The 22,815-nt window shown below is 40.1% G+C and overlaps 1 protein-coding gene across 3 annotated transcripts in view; it reads right to left on the bottom strand.

The window, feature by feature from the left end:
* Positions 1 to 3,408: 3,408 nt before the first annotated feature.
* The window catches only part of CRTC1 (CREB regulated transcription coactivator 1), a 31,830-nt gene continuing 12,423 nt past the window's right edge, over positions 3,409 to 22,815 (bottom strand). The window contains exons 7-14 of one of the 3 annotated variants that reach the window (XR_002908691.3): positions 21,972 to 22,192; positions 16,488 to 16,612; positions 15,425 to 15,676; positions 12,365 to 12,466; positions 6,772 to 6,858; positions 5,786 to 5,966; positions 4,527 to 4,807; positions 3,409 to 3,970 (exon numbers count right to left, since the gene is read on the bottom strand). Coding sequence is in view for 2 of the 3 variants with exons in the window: in XM_024209850.3 (XP_024065618.1) it covers positions 4,596 to 4,807; positions 5,786 to 5,966; positions 6,772 to 6,858; positions 12,365 to 12,466; positions 15,425 to 15,676; positions 16,488 to 16,612; positions 21,972 to 22,192 (1,180 nt within the window). In the remaining variant the exon portion in view is untranslated. Of the gene's footprint in view, positions 4,808 to 5,785; positions 5,967 to 6,771; positions 6,859 to 12,364; positions 12,467 to 15,424; positions 15,677 to 16,487; positions 16,613 to 21,971; positions 22,193 to 22,815 lie in introns of all 3 variants that reach the window. The other 2 variants (XM_024209850.3, XM_024209848.3) reach the window with 2 other exon arrangements.

Here is a 22,815-nt window from a genome sequence, read left to right as displayed (position 1 = left end):
ATTTATTGTTTAAAATAATGTAAACTCATACACAACTGTTAAAAAAAAATCAGATTTAAAGGGTATGGGAAAATATTCTTCTACTAGAATAGGGCACACATGCTGCTGTCAACGGGCCACTCTCCCAGGGAGCAAAGTGCAGAAACTATTGAAATGTTACTGACACTGAACTAAAATAACCGCTCTGATTCTCAAAGGGTTAAAAATGAAAGCAGCTAGCCTGCCCCCTACAAGGGCTAGAGAGATGAATCACATTCTTTCATATATATCCATCATCTCCTTCTCCCATGACCTACTCTTCTCTTACCCCTTCCAGAAAAGAAACACAAAGTAAAGATATTTCTCCTAGCTAGATGGTCCCTAATCTCCCCCCCCACACACACACATTGTTTTTCACAATTGCATCTAAATGGGTTTACTTATTTATTTTTAAATTAAGGCCATTTTAAATGTCTACTTACAAGTCTAATAAACAAGCTCTCCTATATACACGTGTAGTTTAAAAAAAAATAGAAGGTAGCATTTAGCGATATCTCCCTGTAAAACTATCCAGTCAGGAGTCTGTGAATTCCTAACTGGACGCTTCACTCTTAAGTGACTCTGGTTTTAAAAAAATAGATCATCACAGACAAGGATTTACATGCATAAGAGACATCTGAACAAGAGGTTGATATAGACAGAGATCCAATCAATGAACTAACAGTACTGTCAAGGAGATTAAGTAAACTGCACAAAGTGTACTCAATTCACACTGTACCTTTGGCTGTTTTGAAGCAAAGAACTTCATATCATCTGTGCCCAAATTACTCACGCTCTTTTAGGGTATCCTCCTGTTTAAAGCTACCTTTTTTTTTTTTAATTGAAAAAGCATTCGCAATCTGACATAAGCAGACTTTGGGAGTAACACGTAACATCTGGCTTAAATGTTGATGAACATTATAAATGGAGATGCAGGATAGCCTTGCAATTATGTGGGGAGGAACCAAAGAAAACCATCCTTTAACAAGAAGCTTACACAAAAGCTATTAGACAGAAAAAATAAAAATCCCACATCACTTTTAGTGCAAATGGTCAACTAATGGCACAAATATGTGAGCAAACACGCACCCCCATTATATAAGATCCCAGCAATAATTCTGCTTAGCAGTGTCTCTGTGCATCTCAGGACAGCACCTCATGGATTTCTGGAAGCACACAGAAACCTAGCTATAATTCATTAGAAGTAGCCCACTTTTGCCATGGACATTTACGTTCCTTGCTAAAAAAAAGGAAGGGAAAGGTTTTTGGGGAGTGGGGTGATTGGGTTGGGGGATGCTTTTTGATAAAAAAATTTCATAACAGGAAAAAAAAATAAAATAAAACCTAATTGATGCATTTTTTGACCAAATCCAAACAGGGCAATGCAGACTCAGTCAATAGGAGAACAGGATTTGGAGAGACTGGATAATAAATACCATTCCTGAAAGGGGAAAAACAAACAAACAAATGATGTCTTTAAATATAAGTTAAGAAGGCTTTTTTATTTGAAATTGTATTTATCAAAAATATATTTGGCTGTTCGGCCCCTGCTGCAGGGAAATATTCTCTTTTTGCAGTAATTCCTTCATTAACACATTCAATATACTATTTGGAATCAAAATATTTTTTTTTGTTAGTACAAGTCAAATAATGGAGATTTTAACTTCTGCTGAGGAGAAGGGTCGTGTATGTGGGTTCTCTTACTGGGAGGACTAGTATAATGAGCACAACATTTTAACAGCTATACTTCAGATAATTACCGTAAGTGCACTGGGCTCTTGGTAAACAGCAACTCATATTTCTCAGATTTGTAAAAGAGTGACCTAGTGTCAGGAATCTAGGACTCATTATTGTATGTCAATTTCAGCCATTACATTTACGTGAAATCACCATTTTAGACTCAATGGATGGGTTGTTTTTTTAAATTATTCACCATTCTGTTATGCTGTACCAGAGAATATTAGCGGTGACTAACAGAAGTCGTCTATTATGAATGTAAGAGCCTCAGCATGCTAGGATACAGTACATTTCACTATTAGCAAGTGATTTTCCCCAGGATTACAGAAGGAATATCACAGACTCATAGAAATGTAGAGCTGGAAGAGACCTTGAGAAGTCATCAAGTCCAGCCCCCTGCGCTGAGACAGGACCAAGTAAACCTAGAACATCCCTGACAGGTGTTTGTCCAACCTGCTCCTAAAAATCTCCAATGATGGGGATTCCACAACCCCCCTTGTAAGCCTGTTCCAGAGCTTAACTACCCTCATAGCTAGAAAGTTTTTCCTACTATCTAACCTAAATCTCCCTTGCTGAAGATTAAGCCCATTATTTCTTGTCCTACCTGCAGAGGACATGGAGAACAACTGATCACCTTCCTCTTTATAGTAGCCCTTAACATATTTGAAGACTATCAGATCTCCCAAGTCATCTTTTCTCAAGAATGAACACGCCCAGTTTTTTTACCCTTTTCTCATAGGTCAGATTTTCTAAACCTTATAATTTTTGTCCTCCTTTGGACTCTCCAATTTAGCCACATCCTTTCTAACTGAGGCCTCACCAGTCCCAAGTAAAGCGTGACAATTACCTCCCATGTCTTATATATGGCACTCCAGTTAATAAACCCCAGGATATTAGCTTTCTTTCCACACCTGCATCACACTGTTAACTCATACTCAATTTGTGATCCCCTATAACCCTCCAGATCCTTTTCAGCAGTGCTACCGCCTAGCCAATGATTCCCCATTTTGTAGCTGTGCAATTGATTTTTTCCTTTCTAAGTGTAATACTTTGCATTTGTCTTTACTGAATTTAATCTTGTTGATTTCAGACCAATTCTCTAATTTGTCAAGGTCATTTTGAATTCTAATCCTGTCCCCCAAAGTGCTTGTAACCCCTCCCAGCTTGGTGTCACCCACAAATTATATAAGCATACTTTCCACTCCATTATCCAACCCATTAATGAAATATTGAATAGTACCAGACCCAGGACTGGCTACCTCAGAACCCCACTAGATATGTCCTTCCAGCTGGACAGTGGACTGTTAATAACTATGTTTTGAGTATGGTTTTTCAACCAGTTGTGTACCCACCTTTTAGTAACTTCATCTAGGCCACATTTCACTAATTTGCTTATGAGAACATCATGTGGGAATCTGTCAAGAAACTTTAGTGAAATCAAGATCCATCACGTCTACATCTTCTTCCCCCTATACAGTAGGCCAGTAACCCTGCCAAAGAATATGCATGTTCCTGTTACCGTAATGTGAATATATAAAATGGCAAACACTTGACAGACTTGCCCTGGGTTTGCTTACTTCTGGTCAGCATCTGGCTTCAAATTACAGTTAGTTATTTTATTTATATATATATATATATATATATATATATATATATATATTATATTTCTAGAATAAAAATCACAAAAGGATGTACTGTATAAGTATTATGCAGAGTGCTTCAATTGGCCTTATGTAGTTTGGCTACTTTTCTAATATCCAAATACTTAAATAAAAAAATGCATAAATAACAGTAACAGAATATTCAATAGGCAACGAACAAGAATAAAAAAAATCATAAAAATAGCCCCCTGACTTGGGCTAGGTATTGCTACACAACGGCCCTTCCTGTTGCCTATATGAATTTCACACAAGAAGTAGAATTTAAAAATAAAATTCTCTGCAATTTAGCCACCACTATACTTTTAGTGGCTTCAAAATGCTCCACTCACTCCTTCACACTCACCAGGTAATGAATTATAGTACTTTTTTGTGTGCTCAGAAATTTTAAACAAGAAAAAGGCTCTGGAAATAGTGTTTACAGTTGTTTTTTTGGATAACCGGCTACCGAGAGCCCACTGGGCTGACAGGCCGCTTTCCTGCTTTGCCAAGTACACGAGTTTGCTCAGGGCATACGAACAGGCAGTGGGTGCTGGACAACAGTCAAGGAAACAAACCTGAAAACAAATATGGCATATCAATCAAGGGAGAAGCATTTTACTCTACAAAGCAACTGTCACAAAGTAGTCTGGGAGAGTCACAATTAGCAGCCTCTCCCCTTTCCCAGAGGGTGGCCATACAGGCATTTTGCTTTAGAGTTAGTGAGAGGGCAGTAGTCTGAGTTTCCCCTCTCAGTCTCGCAAGGAGATGGCTGTTGATCAGTTACAGAAACAGCCAATGATCAAATGCTAATGATGTGGTATTTTACAAAGAGAATCTCTTTACCCTTGACTCTGAACCTTCATCACCTGCCCAGAAACTCCCCCTTCTAGTGCAAAGGATAAATTGAGAACCTTACGCTGGGCCTTCGCTGGTGGGGGTTTGGAGGGGAGAAGGCTGATGCAAACTCCTTACTCATTTAATGGCAATGAGTAGATAAGGGATCAAATATGGTGCGACGGGGAATGGGGGTCTGCAGCACTGCAAGCTTAGAACAACAAGCTTTACTCATTGTATACGTTGTACATGACAGAGCTACTGCTCTCGGTAACTCTTTAATCTGACATGACTGACCCATTGGACTCTTCAGTTCAGCTGGGCTCCAGGAACTAATTTTATTCCCAGGCTCATGGTGTCCTCAGTCTACAGCCGGTCCATCCTGAAAGTGTCCTCTGTGGCAGGATCGGTGAGGACCATATCTGGGTCATTAAGCATGTGCAGTCCATCCAAGGTTAAAGGGTCAATTTTGAGTTCATCCAGAGGGAATTGGGAATCTGAATCAAAGCTGACATCTCCGACACCTGCCAAAGAGCTGGTCAGTTCCTTTGATAAGCTGGGAGGAGATTCTCCTGTCACTAGAGTGAAGAGGAGGGGAGACAGGCCTGAGTATTGCTGCTCATTTACCAAAACACCCATTTCTTTGCACAATCTTCTGGCTAAAGATAAAGTGATGAAACAGCTTGCACACTGATCAGAGGAGTTTACTGGATTAGCAAGAATACATTTGAAAAAGCAAAACAGATCCTAACCTGCATTGCAGGTTTGTCAAAACGCATCACAAAGCCTAAATTAAAGGGCTCTACATCATCATGGGCAGCCTAATACAAAGCATAACTCAAGCGAAGCCTTGTGGGAATGGAACTGAAAGGGACAGACCATACAGTCACATGACTATCACACCAACACTTGATTATTAAAAAATAAATGCAGAAAGCTTTGCAGAGGCACCTTTAGGAGTAAAATGGTCTTAACTTCCAAATGAGGAGTGCAGTGAGACCAAAGCCACCCTTCACTCCTCCCCTCCCAAAGGTCCAAAAAGAATTAAGCTCTCTCCATAACTTAACATATATGATGCCAAGGACTAGACATCAGAAGGATCCTAAAATGAAATTTGGACTAAGCTACTGACTTGTTTAGTGACCCTGGGGGAAATCACTTCACTTTCAAGTGCTTCATATCCACCTCAATTAACACATTGGGCACTAGGGTCTCTCTTGTTGCTAAGTCTCAGCAGAGAAGCTGAAGATAAAATGGGCCATGAAGGCTGAATTCTTCTCACACCATGACAGATGGTTCTAGAAGGTCAGGGGTGAAGTAGCTAGCACTGTCACTGCAAGTACAGTCTATGTTGTGACTAAATGAAGGATGTCCGCCTGGCACCTTTCACCAGCACAAAATCCACAAACATTTGTATAGTCTAGAACACAGCCTTCACAGGCTCCAACACTCCCTCCCAGGTCCACTCACCAAGAAGAGCACACCGTGAAAATGACCCAGTACCATGAAGGAAAGTTTTACTCGTCCCTGTTCGGTTAGGGCAGCAAGTGCCTTACCTGTGAGGATGATGTTGGGGATGTTTCCATGGCTGGAGTAGTTCAGCTGTTGCGAGTCCTGCAAGTTGCCATGGCTCCCAGTAAGTCCCATCATGGCTGCCTGGGAGTAGTTAAGGGTGGAGCAGGGGCTGTACAGGCTGTTGGAACTAATGGCGTTTTCTATCATATTAAACTGTTCAAGCTGAAGACCAAGGCAAAAGGAATAGTTACTTCTAGCCATCAGGAAATGCAGTGAAGCAATTTACAAACCTCTAGTTAGGGAGATAACATTTCAGAAGGGCAGGCAAACAAATTCATCTTTAAGTTTTGTAGACCAGAATATGGTCTATTTCCACCTAGCTTTGCAGACTAGTTTATTGCCAAATTCAGCTCTTGTGCCAAATCAAATTGCTGCCTACAATATCCTACCAGGCAGCCAAACCTTTGAAATAAAGAAAACAATACTTAAAAAAAAAAAAAAAAGACAAAACAGCAAAAAAAATTAAAGCGATATGATTGATGCTATTAAAGCCAACTATTTGCCTGCCTCAAGTGCAATCCCATTCTGAAGCCATTTCACTTTCTCAACTAAACTGGCACATTTAACAGCTAAAGTAGGGACTATAGTGGGTGGCTGGTCTGACAAAGGCATGGAGGTCTGCTTGTTAAATTTTGGGATCCCACACATCTTGGTTGCAAATTATAGATATATGTATTTGTTGCCACCCACAAAGTGAGATCTTCCAAATGGGATCACTGTCAAGGAAGGTTGTGGTTTTTTTTAAATCTAATAGTTTTGGCAGAGTCCCTTTAAAAGCCACCTGCTATAATGCTTATGGGGAACAGCAAATAAAATGAAATACCAGTGCAATTACAAACTAAAACAGAAGTAATAAGATATGGACAGAAATGTGATCTTTAGAATAGCCATAAATTGAATTCTATGTATTTATTTTAAATCGCAGAATGGCCAAAATATAGTCAAAATCGGAGATGAATTTGCTCACCTGATGGGATAGGGCATTAGCCTGCCTAGCTGTCATCTGCTGATCATAATAGGAGTCACCAAATACACTCCCCAGAATGGAAGAATGCTGAAAACAAAACAGAGTCTGGATGTCGTGAAAGTCACACAAACAGTTGGGCTTAGCCAAGGTGTGTGAGTGACTGAACCCTTCCAACTGAATGGGATCAAATCTGCTCAGAAATACCATTAATTATTTATTAAGGAAAACCAATAAAGAACAAGATAAAATATTGGATTTTCTCTTCAAACACAAGAGTCCTCCTGTATAGCACTTTTTATTAAAGCACAAGAAATATAGGCTCTAGGAAACCATAAGCTTCCTCCCATACGGGACATATATAAGCTTCTGCTTTGTAACAGAAGTTATGCAAATACACTAAAACAAAAAAACCACTGCAATTTTTGCAAGAAAGAAACATTTTTCCATGAAAAGAATAAAAACCACAAATGCAGCTAAGGCAGCAAAGTGCACGATGCAACTGATAGGTAACATGATAACAGTTTTCAAGTACGTAAAAGGTTGTTAGGAGGAGGAGGGAAGTAAATTGTTCTCGATAACCTCTGAGGATAGGACAAGAAGCAATGGGCTTAAATTGCAGCACGGGTGGTTTAGGTTGGATATTAGGAAAAACTTCCTAACTGTCAGGGTGGTTAGGCACTGGAATAAATTGCCTAGGGAGGTTGTGGAATCTCCATCATTGGAGATTTTTAAGAGCAGGTTGGACAAACACCTGTCAGGAACGGTCTAGATAATACTTAATCCTACCATGAGTGCAGGGGACTGGACTGGACGACCTCTCAAGGTCCCTTTCAGTCCTATGATTCTATGATAATGCAGTAAGTACTTCTGTCATCAATATGCCTATGATGGCTGGTTACTCATCTCCCTCACCTAGTATTTACAAAATTAGCAGTTTAACTAAAACAATAAGGTGCCACAGTGAATCTCAATTTACAGTATCAAGTCTTTTGCATCAAGAGCAGATCAGAGAAGTTATTTATTAAAATGCCTGGGTATGAAATGTGCTTTCAGCAGTACCAAGAGAAGGTAAATTTGCAGAAGGAATTCTATAACCATGCTAATTTCCTTCTTTTCCTTTTACTGAAATGTCCATTTATCAGTCATTCTGAAGGTGACCAATAGCTTTGAGTTGTTGTTTTATTTTATTTTTAAACACCATCCAACTTTCAACTTCTATTTACTCAAAAGGCTACTGGCTATAATAGAAATCACAAATATAATTCCTTCTTTAAATTCTAACTTTGCAGATTCTAGCTGAAAAATCTACTGTCTCCAACACAACTAGTGTACTTATAGAGAACTTACTTGGAAAGTTTGTCTCATGTTTAGAGATGTATTTGTTTTTGTATTTTAAATGTCTTGCATAGTATTTTCAAGCAGTTTTAATTTAATGAAATTCAACCACAAGGCTAAGAGACAAATCATTTTTCCCACATAAAGTTGAATGACATAAGAAATTTTAAGCAAAAACCTAATTAGCAACTATACAGTTACACCAACTAATACAACTAAGGACATTAACATGGCAAAGTTGCAAAATACTCAAAAGCACAAGATGAAGTCCACAACAGTGAACATAAAACCAATTTAGCAGACAACAGTTAAGATAACTAATAGTAAAATCTCTGATGAAACATTTTTCTGAATGGCACCGATAATTTGTGTGTGTGTGTGCGCATGCATCTATATAAAATATTTCAATCAGTATGAACGAGGAGAAGGGATGGTTGTTTTTTTCAGCAAGCCTTCCAATAGAAAACTGTTGAACTCCCGAGTAGTGAGCATTCTGTAGGAACCCAGCACAATGCTGGAACATGGTGGATACTTGCAACCCAGCCTTAAAGCGTTGCTCCAGGCAGCTAGAAGCCTCCCAGCCCAGGGAGATAGACCAGCACTAGCAGGGCTCAGGCTAGTGAACTAAAAACAGCAGTTTGGATGTTGTGGCTTGGGCTCTCAAGCCTACAGGGTCGGGTGGGCTTGAAGGCCCAAGCCATAACCTACACACTGCTATTTTTACTCTGCTAGCGGGAGTCCGTCGACCCAGGCTGCAGGACTCTGTGCCAACTGCACTGAATATATGCCCAAAGGTTCTATGTTCCAAACTCTGATGTGTAAAATCAGAAAATATCCTGATGCTCGGCAAATCTTGTCTGGCAGGAAAGATCACGGTCTCCGGTCACTCTCAGAAAGGGCTTGGCTATTAAATGAAGCGAGGAATCTTTTCCTTAACACTGATTCATGAGAAAGAACAGGATTTTACAGCAAAAACAAGGTTTCCTTCACAGAATATTCCCACTCTTATTGTTTTACATTTGAAAGGGATGATTCAAACACTTTCTCATGAATTCTTAAACTAAATTATAATTAATTGCATCAAAAAGTGAAAAATAAAAGCACTTTTTCCTTCTAAGTACTGTAACAAGATATTTTTGCCAGAATTATATCCTGCATGTGAAATAAGGAGCTTCTGTCTCAGTACCATTTATAAGACATGACTGCCCCGCCCCCAATACAAACCCTAACTTCAACAGTGCCTCCTCATATCCTCAATATGAGCAACTAACACCAACCTGGAACTGTCATTAGAAATGCAGCTGACATGCCGCCGTCCCAAACAGAACCTACGCAAGACCCTTCTCCTTTAACTTCTGCCATTTTTATGCAAGCTTTTCAAAGATACAGCAAAAAGGAAGAAAGAGAGAAAAAGAAAGAAAAAGTCCTTGCCAAAGTATGGTTATCATGATTCCTGTCCTAGAAGAAGCCTGAAGTAGAACATGAAAAGCAATGAACTGGACAAAATTCTTGTGTGTTAGCCCCTGTTCCTCACCAGGCGCTCTGAACAAATCACAGAAACTCAAGCTACATTAATTTTTTCTTGAGACTCCTAAATGCACTATTTAATAATTTTATTAGTGGTAAAGCTCCCTAAGGAAATCAATCAGAAAGTTCATTACTTCAACACTTCAGGTCCAAAAATAATTTATCAACTGGTCTGATATACATCTTGTTAACCCATCTCCTACAGAAATACTATACAAGGTCTGTTTTGTCAACAGTACATCTTCCTTGGTTAATGACGTGGTGACTGCAAAAAACCTAGCTTAAATCATTGTCTAAAAATACATACCATATTTTCCAAGTATTTAGCTGTTCTACTAAAAAAGCAACTTTATATCTAACTGAATCAAGTAGTAATAAAAAAAGCCAGTGTTAATGAAGAGCCATGCAAACAAGCTGAGAACCACAAGCAGAGCTTTTCAATTCATGTTTTAACGGAAAGTCCCTTACAGATCAGAAATGAGCATTTGGAACTCAAGAGAATAGCAAATAGATTTGGGGCAGGAAGTTGAGGAATAATTCCTGTTGCATGAACTAGATGTGATTAAACAAGTTATATTCTAAATGTTTACATAAAGAGAGCTGGGTTCTACTATTACTATAAATAGGGATTTACCTAAAATTAATAAAAAAAACAGAAGTTAGAGATGGTAGAGGCTCACAAAACCACATCTAGCCCACCCATCCATCCTCAATGAGAGCAAGATTGTTCCCCTACACTACATCTTACAGTTTCTTGACCAGCCTATTTTTTAAAATGTCTCAACTGATGAGGGTTCCACCTCTTCCCTTGAGAGACTATTTATGCTGGAGTCTAACAGACCTCACCATTAACAAGTTCTCCCCACCATCCCAACCAGTCAGCCTACATCTTCCTTTTCTTATCCTCCTTTTTCTCCTAGTTATACCCTTTCCTATCACTTCTCTCCATCCTTAAAAATACGTAGCTAGTTATGTCACCCCCACCTGTTGGCTTACAGATGTGGGAAGGAGGATAGGTTTTCTAATTTAACAAGGTATCAAGAATTATTTTCCAACCTTTCCCATTTGGCTTTTGTTAGACGGCAAACCATATCTCAGCATCCTATTTAGAAGTACAGTACTTCAAACCAAGTTCTGCTAGTTTGGAAACTAAGCCCCAACATTAATTAACTGTTCCTTGTAAATTGATCTGACATGTATCCCTTTGTCAACATACCAAATATGAAATGAAATTTTTTTAAGAGGCCAAATAGTAAAACAGGCAATGTAATTAAACTCCACCTCCTTCCACATATCTGCTAGAGGAGGAACCAGATGTCTGTTAGGCACATCACAGTGACTTGGTTTAAATACGGAGGGAAGACCAATAGGGAAGACTGCTCTCAACTGCATTCCACCATTTTAGACTGCCCCATGATAATAAGGTAACTGGTCTGAGGACACAGGCAGACAGGGAGGAGTTACTGACCAGTCAATGGACAATCAGTAGAAGCCTACATTTGGGTGCACTGCCCAAATGGGGGTTTCAGGGCTGAGAATTAGTAAGAGTGTCTGGTAGCAGCATTAACCTCATGGCAGCTTAGAGAAAAGGGAGTACGTTTTCCTGCCTACTCTGAGCCATACAAAGAAAGCAGCAGGGCTAGAAGAGGCAGGTAGAAGAATCAGTTACAGTGGCAGTGAAGTGAAGGTTGAAAAGTCCGACTGACAGCCTTAACCCTCAAATCTATTCCTGAGTTCACTAAGTTGTGACTGAAACCACTGACTTAAGTCTCTGGCTAATGGCCAGGAGAGATGAATCTCCAACTTTGAGGAATAATTTTATTTATTTTAATTATGCTTCTCCTTATAAATATCCTTTAAAAGTTAAAGTACCAGAAAACAGGAAATACAATTTCAGACTTTCTCATGGTGTCCAATGAGCGCTCCCTCCTGGATCCCATCACCATTTTTGGGATGTAGGAAAGGGCAACAACTTTGACCTATTTCAGCAGCATTAGGAGGAGATTCTAAACTATCTCAGCACGGCCTGATTAGCAGTTCCCCCTCAAAACTGGTTCACTATTTCTTTAGTCGCCCTGCAGCTGGTGGATTAAATTCCTGTTGCTCTGTTTAAATACGGGCACAATGATTTGTGGGACTCTGGCACATATAAATTAATATTGACACAGACAGGGAAGATAGCCACCCTGCAAGACGAATATTCAATGTTTTTCTATCCTGTTTCTTTCAAGCCATGAAATGGAGTTGCTGCCTTTTCAAGAGTTCACTTTCTACAGAGGTTTCTTTAGAAGTGCCCATTGTTTCCTGCTTTAATTGCACCTGAGGATGTGAGCGGTATTCAGAGGTGCACAAATCACCTGAACAGACCTCCCCCTCACTTCCTTTCACATCCCCACGCCCTTCCAGCCACTCCAACAAACACTGCTACAGACTCACACTTCCTATGAGGCATCATTCCCTTTATTGAAACAGAGCTTTCTGGATGCATTTTCTGTGGAGCTCTCATGAAGGAGTAATTGAGTGTAAAAAAGTTTAACAGTAGTTTCTATTAAAGTTTGAATTCACCAACTTTTGGAAAACTCTGTATCTGAATGAAGCTGCAAACATGATGAGACATCAGTGATGCATGAAGCACAAAGTTACAGTGAGACAACCATGGGTCAGTAATGGAAAGACTCAACTAAAAAACAAACACAAGAAGCAAGGCCTGTGGAAGCACAGAGTCCCTTACTTGAGGGGAGCTGCCAGGAGAGAAGCCTTGATTGGAGACAGGAGAGGTGGGAGACTGGTTGGCTGGGGATCCAGCATTACTGCGGTACTGCTGGAGTGAAGCCTACAGAACAACACAGAATTAAAGACCATGGGATTGATGGAAGGTTGAAAAATTATATACTTATTGGTGTACAGCTGGGGAAACCAGGTGAGACCATCTTCAAGAACTCCCGGAGATCAGCAATTATGCTATGACCGTGAATAATGCCCCAAACATCATGAAAAAAGTCAAGATACCAACACGGCATGGTCTGGTGTCTAACTATGCACACCTAAAAACAGGGACGTGCTGTTATTCAAGGACAACTGAAGTATTTCTGGTTTATGTTTTGTTTTTGGTTTAAAAAATGGTCAGCCAACACATAAAAGAGACACGTGTGGAAAGAGGCCTCCCAATCTGGGAATAATTTGAAAATATTGGCACTGACACCTTCAAACTCAACTGCACCCCCCCTTCTTAATTTGATGCCTATGGCCCTTAGAAAAGTGAATGAATGAATATTGTTCTTCCTACTCTTAGGAATTAGTCTTGGTATATTAATTAGGTTAAAGTATATAATTGCAAAGACAAACCCTTTTCATAACTACATACTTTCCCACCGCATGAACTAGACACCATCTGATACATACACTGTCTGTAGGCTAATGCTAGCTATGCCCATATGGCTTTTAGCCTTAGTGAGATAAGATGTTCACAAAATTACCTTTTCACTGTCACATAATGTACCCTGGATTAAGGTAAGAGAATCACAAACTCAAAACAGATACAGAACAGCTGTTGAAATAATAAACACAGCTCTTTCTATAATGCTGTCTTTGGGAGCCAAGATTATTATGAGGAAGAACTCAATATCGCTGAGCAAGGAGTAATTTAATCAGACAGTTTTATAGATTGAGGAGTGGTGTATTAACACTTTCTGACACTGTTTAAAATGCATAAAGAATAACTTAAGGTTAGTAAACCTTCTTGACAAAGGTTTTGTTTGTTTGTTTGTTTTTTAAGATCCATAGAATTCAGGTATTATATTGAGATACTGCAGACTGGACTTCAGTGGGGCTATGAGGATGAATGGAAAACCTTTCCATGAAGCTGCACTGTAGCTTAGAATACTTTTTTACCCATGTTTAAAATGTAGTGTACTTGTATACAATTTCAAGTTCTAAAGAGAAACCTAACATTCTGAATGTTAAGGGCTTAGAGAAGTTTAGGATGAGGAAAGCAATGTGAAAAGCAGAGAAGGAAAATCAGAATATCTGTATTAGTTATTGCATAAACATCAGAATGAAAACATTCAGACATGTTTTGAGTGGCTGTCATGTCAAAACCAATATCCCTTCAAACTACTGACTTCTCTTTCACCTTTATCTTCTCCTACTCCCTCACAATCCTGGCATAGAAGCCACATCTTCACCAGCACAACCTGGTTTAAACCTGATCCCCAGATTGAAACCCACAATCATGTCTTAGCCCTCCATAGTGAAATGGCTCTTCTTGTTATCTAAACAGTTGCTAGTATTGCCCCACTGCCAGGAAGAGAAGATGTTTCAATGAAATCAGAGACAGCAATTCACTGGCCTTCGGAGCAGAACCAGCAGAGAATGTGCCAAGTACCTCTTCCTAGCAACGGGACATCATCTCAGGGCTGGCCTATTATATTGAACCACCTTCTGAATTCTGGATTCCAGTTTGTAGGAAGAGACTGGACAATTTACAATAGAAAATTTTTGCCTTCTTGGTTTAACTCTGCCCTTCAACCACAATACACATAGATGTGTATACTCAGTTCTTTAGAGAGACTTGAAAGCAACTATAACAAACTCTCCAAGAAATAATGTTAGCCAAAAAAATTCCTCTTGAACAAACTGCTGTGCTTTAAAAAACAGTATCTGTGGTTTTCTGTATCTTGGGTGGAAAATGCAGATTAGCAGAACTTTATCAAACTTCAGTTAAATGTCTTATCTGGACTGTGTAGCACTCAACGTGTGGGTACCTGATTCACCTGGGGCAAAAAATAAGTACATATGATAGCTGGGAAGGTATAGCAGTACACAAGCACTAAAGTGCAAATGCTGCTGTCTGAAAATTAAACTAATCTGACCAAACTCCATTTTGGCAGACACCTGAACAGAGTTAATATGAATAAATATTTTTCAGTTTTACGAAATTCTGGTCTTTCCAATTGTATAAAATGGTCTGGGTCTTTCAGAACTTAAAACTAGCCAAATTTCAAAAGATGCTTCTCACTTTACAGATAGAGATGTTTATAAAATGGTACTTTTGAATTCAGTCTCTCCATACTTAGCTGATGGAAAGCAGCAATGAAGTGACTAACACCTTGTAAACTGCAATGCTAACACAAATGCTTATCTACATCTTCCCTTCGTAGGGCACTCAGAACTCACAGTTGTCTCATTTAAAATGACAATTTTCCCCCCAACCACTTCCTTTATTAAAAACCCTACTGACGTATCACCTTGACCTCTGACTTGGCAATTTATAAATTATTTTATATATCATCCACCCAAAGAATAAGGGCATCATCTTCATTACCCACCCGTTTATTTTTTTGCTGGCCTGAAACTATATCTCTGAAGACGCATCTCCACTGCTTCGAACTTGAGTTTGTTAAACTGATTTTTAAAAAAATCTATTTAAACTATTTCAAGTGGGCCTGAATTTAGACAGGGTTAGCCAGAGTTATGGAGCCATTCCCATTTTACCAAGTGTTTTAGAAATCACATTCAGTAGTTTAAACAGTTTGGCCTGGTTCATATGGGTTGGCCATATTATGTTTAAAACATTTTTTATAGTATGTTTAAAACATGTTAAAAACTGGTTGAACCAAACTGTTTGAATCCAGTGTATACAGTGCCTGGATGTGGAACTGCTACAAGGGCTATCTAGTTAGAACTCTGACAATGCAGGCCAACACTACTGTTGAATTCTACACGGTCATGTTCTCTGGAAGAAAGATATTTGTTTCCACTTATATCATCTTCAGTCATTGCCCAAACTTACCGAGTTGATGTCTATGCCCATGGAAGGTTGGGTCTGGCTGCCTGGAGGTGACTGTGGGATGGTAGATGGTACCGTGACTGAGAGAGGGGGAAGCTGTGCTCCTCGCTGTAAGCCAGAAGTCTGCATTAAAGGGGTATTCTGAGGCAGACTACTTGCCACTTGGGTCTGTTGCTGTTGCTGGGAACTAGCCTGGGTAAAAAACTGATATGGTGGAAGCTGCTGTTCCAAAGACAATGCATCCATAGCCACAGCCTTAAAGAGAAAACAGGAAAATGTACTATGCAGAGCTCTGTTCAACTCTGAGACTCCTAAAATTTGACACCAAGTGAATATTCATATATATCTAAGCATTATATATCACATAAGCAATCTGGAAAGTTAGCTGAGGTCTTGCATTTTAAAAAAAAACTTGCATTTAAACCTTCAAGGATGTGGTTTAAAGGGACTAATTTGACATTTTATTTGTTGTAAATAAATAAAAAGTGTGTTTGCAAACCTAGTTTAATGTTTGATTTGAGAGCTGACAATGGACCAAACTAGAGCATGCCAGGTATGGCAGAGGCAGCCTACAGGTGCATCAAAGGGTCAAAAATCCTAAGAGCCAAAGGAGTTTCTCACATGAAAGCATGAAACACAAGAGAATCTTGTGATGGTATCTTTAAAGAAAGATGTTTTCCTCAGTGCTTCCAAGGCCTTGGAAGACAAAGTGAAATCTGTTTCCTTAAACTGTCTTCTCCACTGTCTGACAGCATACATGAATTTATCTCGGTAGAATTGCTCAGATCTGGCTGCTGGCTTTGATTTAAAACAACAACAACAACAACAACAAAAAAACAGCCCCAAAGCATTTATTTATAAAAAGGAACATAATGACACTAACTTTACCTAAAGGAGAAAATTATGGAATTAATGATGCGACTACAGGTTTATCAACCTTGCAGCGAACATTTCCCTATGTGAATGAAGTTAGAAACAGACAGCTATGATCTAAAACTTTACAAAGTGGAACAAGGTTTGTTGTTCTTACAAATGTGCTTCTCCAAATCCCCAAGCAGCTTCCTACCTGAGTAATTGGTGACAGAGGTGAGAGTGTAGGAGACATCTGTTGGGACTGTGGTCGTCTGGAGTCTGCATTCAGTGAGAGGGGACTGACAGCTGGCTGCCGGGATGAGGCTTGCGTCGTCATTCCTGCCATTAAAGGAAGAAACTAGTTTACGCAGGAACTGTGGTGATACTTATTTACATTTAACAATTTGTTTATATGAATTAAAATTATGATGAATAAATGGCTGAATTTTACAAAACTTTACTGTAAAGTGTTGAATATGGCTAGGCCAATATTCTATGCTGAACTCAGCATCAGGCTGAAATTCTTAGCAAATCTGTAATGTATTTTGTGACAGTGAAAATGCCATGATGGAGAGAAGATTGTTGCAAGCATCTCTGCTGATCGCTCCTGTTAATGTATAACTAGACACTGCCATTCAATTAGCCCAGTGGTTGTCAAACTGGCATGCAGAGCCTTTCTTGATGCTTCATAGACTGAAACATTTTAAGAACTGGGCAGTGCAGTTTGTGATGAAGGGAACAGGAAGGGGGTCTGCAAGATGATCCCTTTCTAACAAAGTGGCCCACAGATCGAAAATCAGAACCACCAACCTATCCCAAAGCCCATGAGACCCACTGGAAACTTCCATGGGCAAATGAAGTCAGGTCATTTTATAAAAAACTAATACGAGCAGGGCCATAATTCTGTTTCCTGGAACGATGGGGAAAGCTGTTATCTGTGTTCATCTCATAGTCCTGAGCCACTTCTTATTTCCCCTACTAATATCCTACACTTTCAAGATCCTGCATTGTGGATACCATTGTTCCATGCCAAATGGACTCCCTTTGGCTGCAGGCAATCCTATTTATTAATACTTACCATGCTGTGACACCTTTCATTCACAGATCTCAAGTGCTGTACAGACATTTTTTAAGCCTTACACAGACTCTGGGAACCATGTAGGGGGCCCACATCCATAAACAATCTCAGGCATTCATATACTACACTGAGGAAAGCCATACAAAGCACCTAGGCAGAAAGTACCTGTTTGACGAATCGGCGATGAATGGTTGCATTGTGGGGGAGTTTTTCTTTTGTTATTGGGATAAGAGGTCAGATTTATAGATGAGGGAGGTTTCAATGGTCAGCACAGAACACTCTACAACAACAGTTACTAAGGATATTCCTACCCCTACATAGTTTGCATGGCATCAGCACTTTTCATCAGGGGCACTTCATTAACTAACCCTCACAACATCCCTGTGGCACAGATATTCATATGCTCACTTTACAGTTGAGTAAGTTGAATGCACAGAGATTAAATGACTTTCCCGAAGTCAGTGAGCAAGAAAATGGCAGCGCTGAAAATAGAAACTGGCAATCCCAACCCCGCCATCTCCTGCTCTGACCACTAGACGACACTCCTTCCACCCCCTAGAAGTGCTGTTGTTAAATGAGATACTCTCTCATTCCTCAGGCTCTCATGACTGAAGATAAAGCAAGCAACCTTATGATGAAAGACTGCCAAGTTGCTGTAATTTACCAACTCTTTCTGCAGTGAAGGAGCAAGCCCATGTTTCTGTGAGTAGTCATGACTGAGGGATCAGTGAGAGACAAGGACAACACAGAATCTGACACCAAAACTCTTGCCACAGTTTGATTGGTGCTTCTGGCTCTCATTCATGTGACAAGATTGAACAACCCAACAGCTCCAGATGGTGTATCAGAGTTGCAGAAACTTGGAGCAGAAAGACAAGGAAACAAGTTACTCAGGCCTGGTTTACATTAGAAAATTAGGTCACTTTAACTACATCCACCAGGAGGTATGAAAAATCCACACTCCTGAGGGGTTTTGTTAAGCCGACCCAAGTCCCCACGTAGACAGCGCTACATCTACGGAAGAATTCTAGCTACCATCTCACGGAGAGGTGGATCTCTGTGTTGTAGGTAGTGTCTACACTGAAAGAAAGACTTCTGAAGAAGTGGGTTGTAGCCCACGAAAGCTTATGCTCTAATAAATTTGTTAGTCTCTAAGGTGCCACAAGTACTCCTGTTCTTTTTGCGGATACAGACTAACACGGCTGCTACTCTGAAACCTGTCTACACTGAAGCGCTACAGTGGTGCAACTGTGCTGCTGAAGTGTTAAGTGTAGACAAGCCCTGAGTCGTGTGCTCTAGTTCTGCCCTTCCCCCCCTCCCAGTGTTCTATACAACAGGATAGTACTTTTAACAGGTATTTTTCCCCGCCTCATTGTCCTTATGCCACTGAATCCTGAACAATGCTTCTGCCCACTGTATTCACCAGCCCTATTCCAGCTGCATTTGAAAGGAGATAAATGGTTTACTGGCAGGCAAAGCAAGACCAGATTCATTTTAAGTGTAACAGATTTGTTCACATGTGTAGATGAACAGGACACACAAATAGTTTTCATTACAATAAATTTAACTGCATTAAATATGAATTCCCCACAAAAGCAACCAATCTCAACAGGTAACATCCGTCAAGGTTCTGCATTCACTCTGACTAGTATTGCCTATTAGCTTCAGCTCATCCTTGAAAAACTGGGATAAAGGCAGCACTCATAGAAACACTATGTAGCTAATGCAAAAGGTGATTTCAATTCTTAATTATGACAAAGTGCTCTCTGTACCCACTGGAGGCTGATGCAAGAAGCAACACTACAGAGATTGCCAGAGCCTTTCATGCAGAGTTTCCATCTTCACGCCAAAGCAATTGAATTTAATTTTAGGTATGTTATGGAACAAGGACAGGACAATCCATTCAATACAGCTCTGAGTCTGTTTCCTGAACAACATGTTAGTTTTTGTGCATTTCAACATCAGAGAGCTACTGACAAGCGGGAGGGAACTTAGAAGAGCAGCGAAAATAAGCAGCTGGAGACACTGACTTTCAAGAAAGCCATGAGAAACAGAGCTGGGCAGAGAATGGCAATTCCATTTCACTGAGGATTTAGAAATTTGGTTTCATAGCAGTTTGAAACAAAACATCAAAAATGTCAAAATCCTCCATGAAACAGAATTACTGTTCTCTGCCCAGTTCTACTGGGAATCTCAACCCTTAAGCAGTCAGCCTGGTGGGTTGTCCTGGAGCAAGAGACCCTGGAAGGCTGGGCTGCTTGACATGTGAGAACCCCAAATCCCCAGGCTCCCAGCACCCTGTCAGCCGCTGGGGGGGCTGCTGAAAAGCCTGGAAGCCCGGGCTCTTGAGGAGCTGGGCAGGTGAGCTGGCAGGAGGTTTCCAGTGGAATTTAACTGATATCAACACAGCCCCGCAAAATGCTTAGATTCTGATGAATCATCAAGTTCTGATGAAAATGTTGTGTGTAAATATTTCCAACTAGCTCTTATAAGAAATCCCAAAAGGTGCTTTCCTCCCCTTACCCTTGTACTTTGGAGGAGGTGTAAGTGTTCAGAAAAAGCATCTCTCAACATATACAATGGGAAATAGCTCCTGGGAAAGGCTTGATTAAAAAAAGGGTGTTTTATATTTTCATTTGGACAATTGTAACTAAAAAGAAGTGGATGAAATTAATAAAAGGACTGTTCAGGACATCAGCGAATAAAAATATTTCTAACGATATTCTTGTGACATTCTTTAAATTACGGTCTTTGGTTATGTGTGCACCTGATTAGAATCATTATAGTTTCTCAGGATACTCTGCAGTGAGTACTTTTTAAAAAAGCTTGCTGGGGTGCTCTGCCGAAGGAAGTACACTTCTCTTGCAAGATACAATGGCACGACTCCATTTGACTAGCAAACAAAAGTTGCTTGTAATTATTTGATGGTCAGACAAACTATTAACCCCACTCACATCTATCCCCCTAATAAGTATAATCTCAGAAGAAAAAGAGAGAGCCTTTATAGTAACATTTAGAAACCCTCTTCCGAGGGGTACTCGGATCCTATAACTTCAAGGTCTTTTGATCTAAGCAGGCTGAATTAGCAGGCTCCTCTTCTGCAGGTTTTTCTGCTACAACGCACCGTCATGCTCTGCAGCAGCCTGAAGAGCCCCGTTCTGTGCTGATCACTGATGGCTACCATATAAGAAGAATGTTTATCCCAACTCCCATGCCACATGCCCCAACACCACCTTCTTTCTTCTCCTCCCTTCTGTCCTTCGTCTCTTATTCTGTTGTCAGTCTCTCTCCCGTCCCATTATCTTTCCCATTTCTTTGCTTCTTTTGCAGCCCCTGATGTACAGTGGATACAAAGTAATAGGGCACAGCAACAGAGGCAAGCTACACAAGAAAGGGAAGGAAGAGTGCAGTATAACCAAGACAGCTTGTATAAGGAAATGAATACTGGCAGCACTCATTCAGTGGCCCTCTGGGCTGGTGCTTTATAAAATGCAATTTCTTTGCTAATGGTGTTTTCAGTGATATAAGGCACCTGCTTGCTCAGGCAACATGAGTTATTTCTAAATAAAATAAAATAACCCAAGTCAGAGATTGATTCTTTTTTCTTTCTGATCACTGGCTCAGGCTATTTGTCTGGAAAAGCTTACTGGTCCTGAAAATACAGTATTTGTGCTGGTCTACTGACATTTTTCTAGCACGGTTGATAATGTGACTTTTAATTATGTATTATTTGTATTGCAGCAAGCCCTGAGGCTCCAACCAGCATCAAGGCCTCTTGTGCTAAGAGGTGTACAAACACAAGAGTCCTTGCCCTGAAGAGCTTACAATCCAAGACGACAACAAAACAAAGAGCGAGTAGGATACAACATTAAGGCAATGTGGTCCAGATGGTTGTAAGTTTATTCCTGAAAGTCTTACATAGGTGGGTGTATTTAGGATCTCTTCAAATACGCAGTTTGTGCTATGAAACAGTCAGGCTTACAAATAATCCTGACTAGAACATATTTTAGGGGGCTCATGTATTAATTCAGTTGCCTAACAGTCCACATTAGGTTCAGGTAAAGGAACGATACAATCTCTCAAGAGAGTCACCACAACAAAAAGAGAGGACAGAAGGAATGGAAACAAGAAATCAAGAAGTTTGCTGCAGTGGTTTCCCTATGTGGGTGCACTCTGGCTGGTGCTCCATAAAATGAGTTGAGTTACTGCCAAGATGCGGACATTGCATCTCACTCTGGGAAGACTCATACAAAATAAAACCAGAATAATGCATGTGTGCCAAGAATGAAAGATGGAAGAATATCACAGTATGTATACGCAAAATATAGTTAATTAATTATGATTTACATTTCTATATCCCAAAATGATTTATACAAGTTGCATACACAGAAATCATTTCAACTACCAATGAAGCCAACTTTGAGATGAAACACAGCAGCTGTTTAGTAAGTGGGTTGTAGCCCACGAAAGCTTATGCTCTAATAAATTTGTTAGTCTCTAAGGTGCCACAAGTACTCCTGTTCTGTTTAGTAATGTTCACCAATGCTACACAACTGTTGAGGGATAGAAAGTGAGTTTTTACTGACAATCTATAAATTAGCCCTTTGGCTATGTTCTTACCCTGATTGGCAGTGCTGATGCCCAAGTGAGTCAAGTTGGCTGCAAGATTTCCAGTGCTATTGGAGCTACTCAGGGATGGGAACGTGGATTCCTCAGGATCTAGTGGTGTTGGGAGAGGAGAAGGGAAATGGATGTTTGTCAGGTCTGGCAGAGAGCCACCTGTGTTGTGTGCAGCCGGAATCAGTGTTGTAGTGTTTTCCTGGTCAGCTGATGGAAAGATGCTAAATTAAAAAAAAAAAAAAATACAGTAACAAAAGTCAGTTGAGATTTTAGTCTACATACACACTTCCCACATGATATACAAAAAGAAAGTTTATCTGAAGCTGTCATGCACAAAGCTATGTAAAAAATATACATATAAAATATTTAGACTGGTCACCGTTATAAAGTTTCAACATTTACCCATGGTTGTCACACGGCAATATTTTCAGTGGGGTTGCAGTTGTTTTCATATTACACCTCTACCTCGATATAACGCTGTCCTCGGGAGCCAAAAAATCTTACCGCGTTATAGGTGAAACCGCGTTATATCGAACTTGCTTTGATCTGCCCGAGTGGGCAGCCCCGCCCACCCGGAGTACTGCTTTACCGCGTTATATCCGAATTTGTGTTATATCGGGTCGCGTTATATCGGGGTAGAGGTGTATTTAGAAGAGGGAACTACAGTTTGTGCATTTCAGGGTGATTATGATCCCTTGGGTGCTTATAAAGCCTACGTCTCAGTGACTAACTCTACTTGAGGTATGCATAAGGTATCTCACAGAAACATGCAGTCTCCTGTGTCTTAGTCATTTAGAAACATTTTTTGTACACTCACATGCTTCTGCGCCTGATAAAAGTTTGC

The sequence above is a fragment of the Terrapene carolina genome, unplaced genomic scaffold (assembly GCF_002925995.2).
Source record: "Terrapene carolina triunguis isolate 2854851 unplaced genomic scaffold, T_m_triunguis-2.0 Scaffold194, whole genome shotgun sequence".
Classification (NCBI taxonomy): Eukaryota; Metazoa; Chordata; order Testudines; family Emydidae; genus Terrapene; species Terrapene triunguis.
The sequence above is the reverse complement of the archived record's forward strand: the minus strand, read 5'-3'. Positions and strand labels throughout refer to the sequence as shown.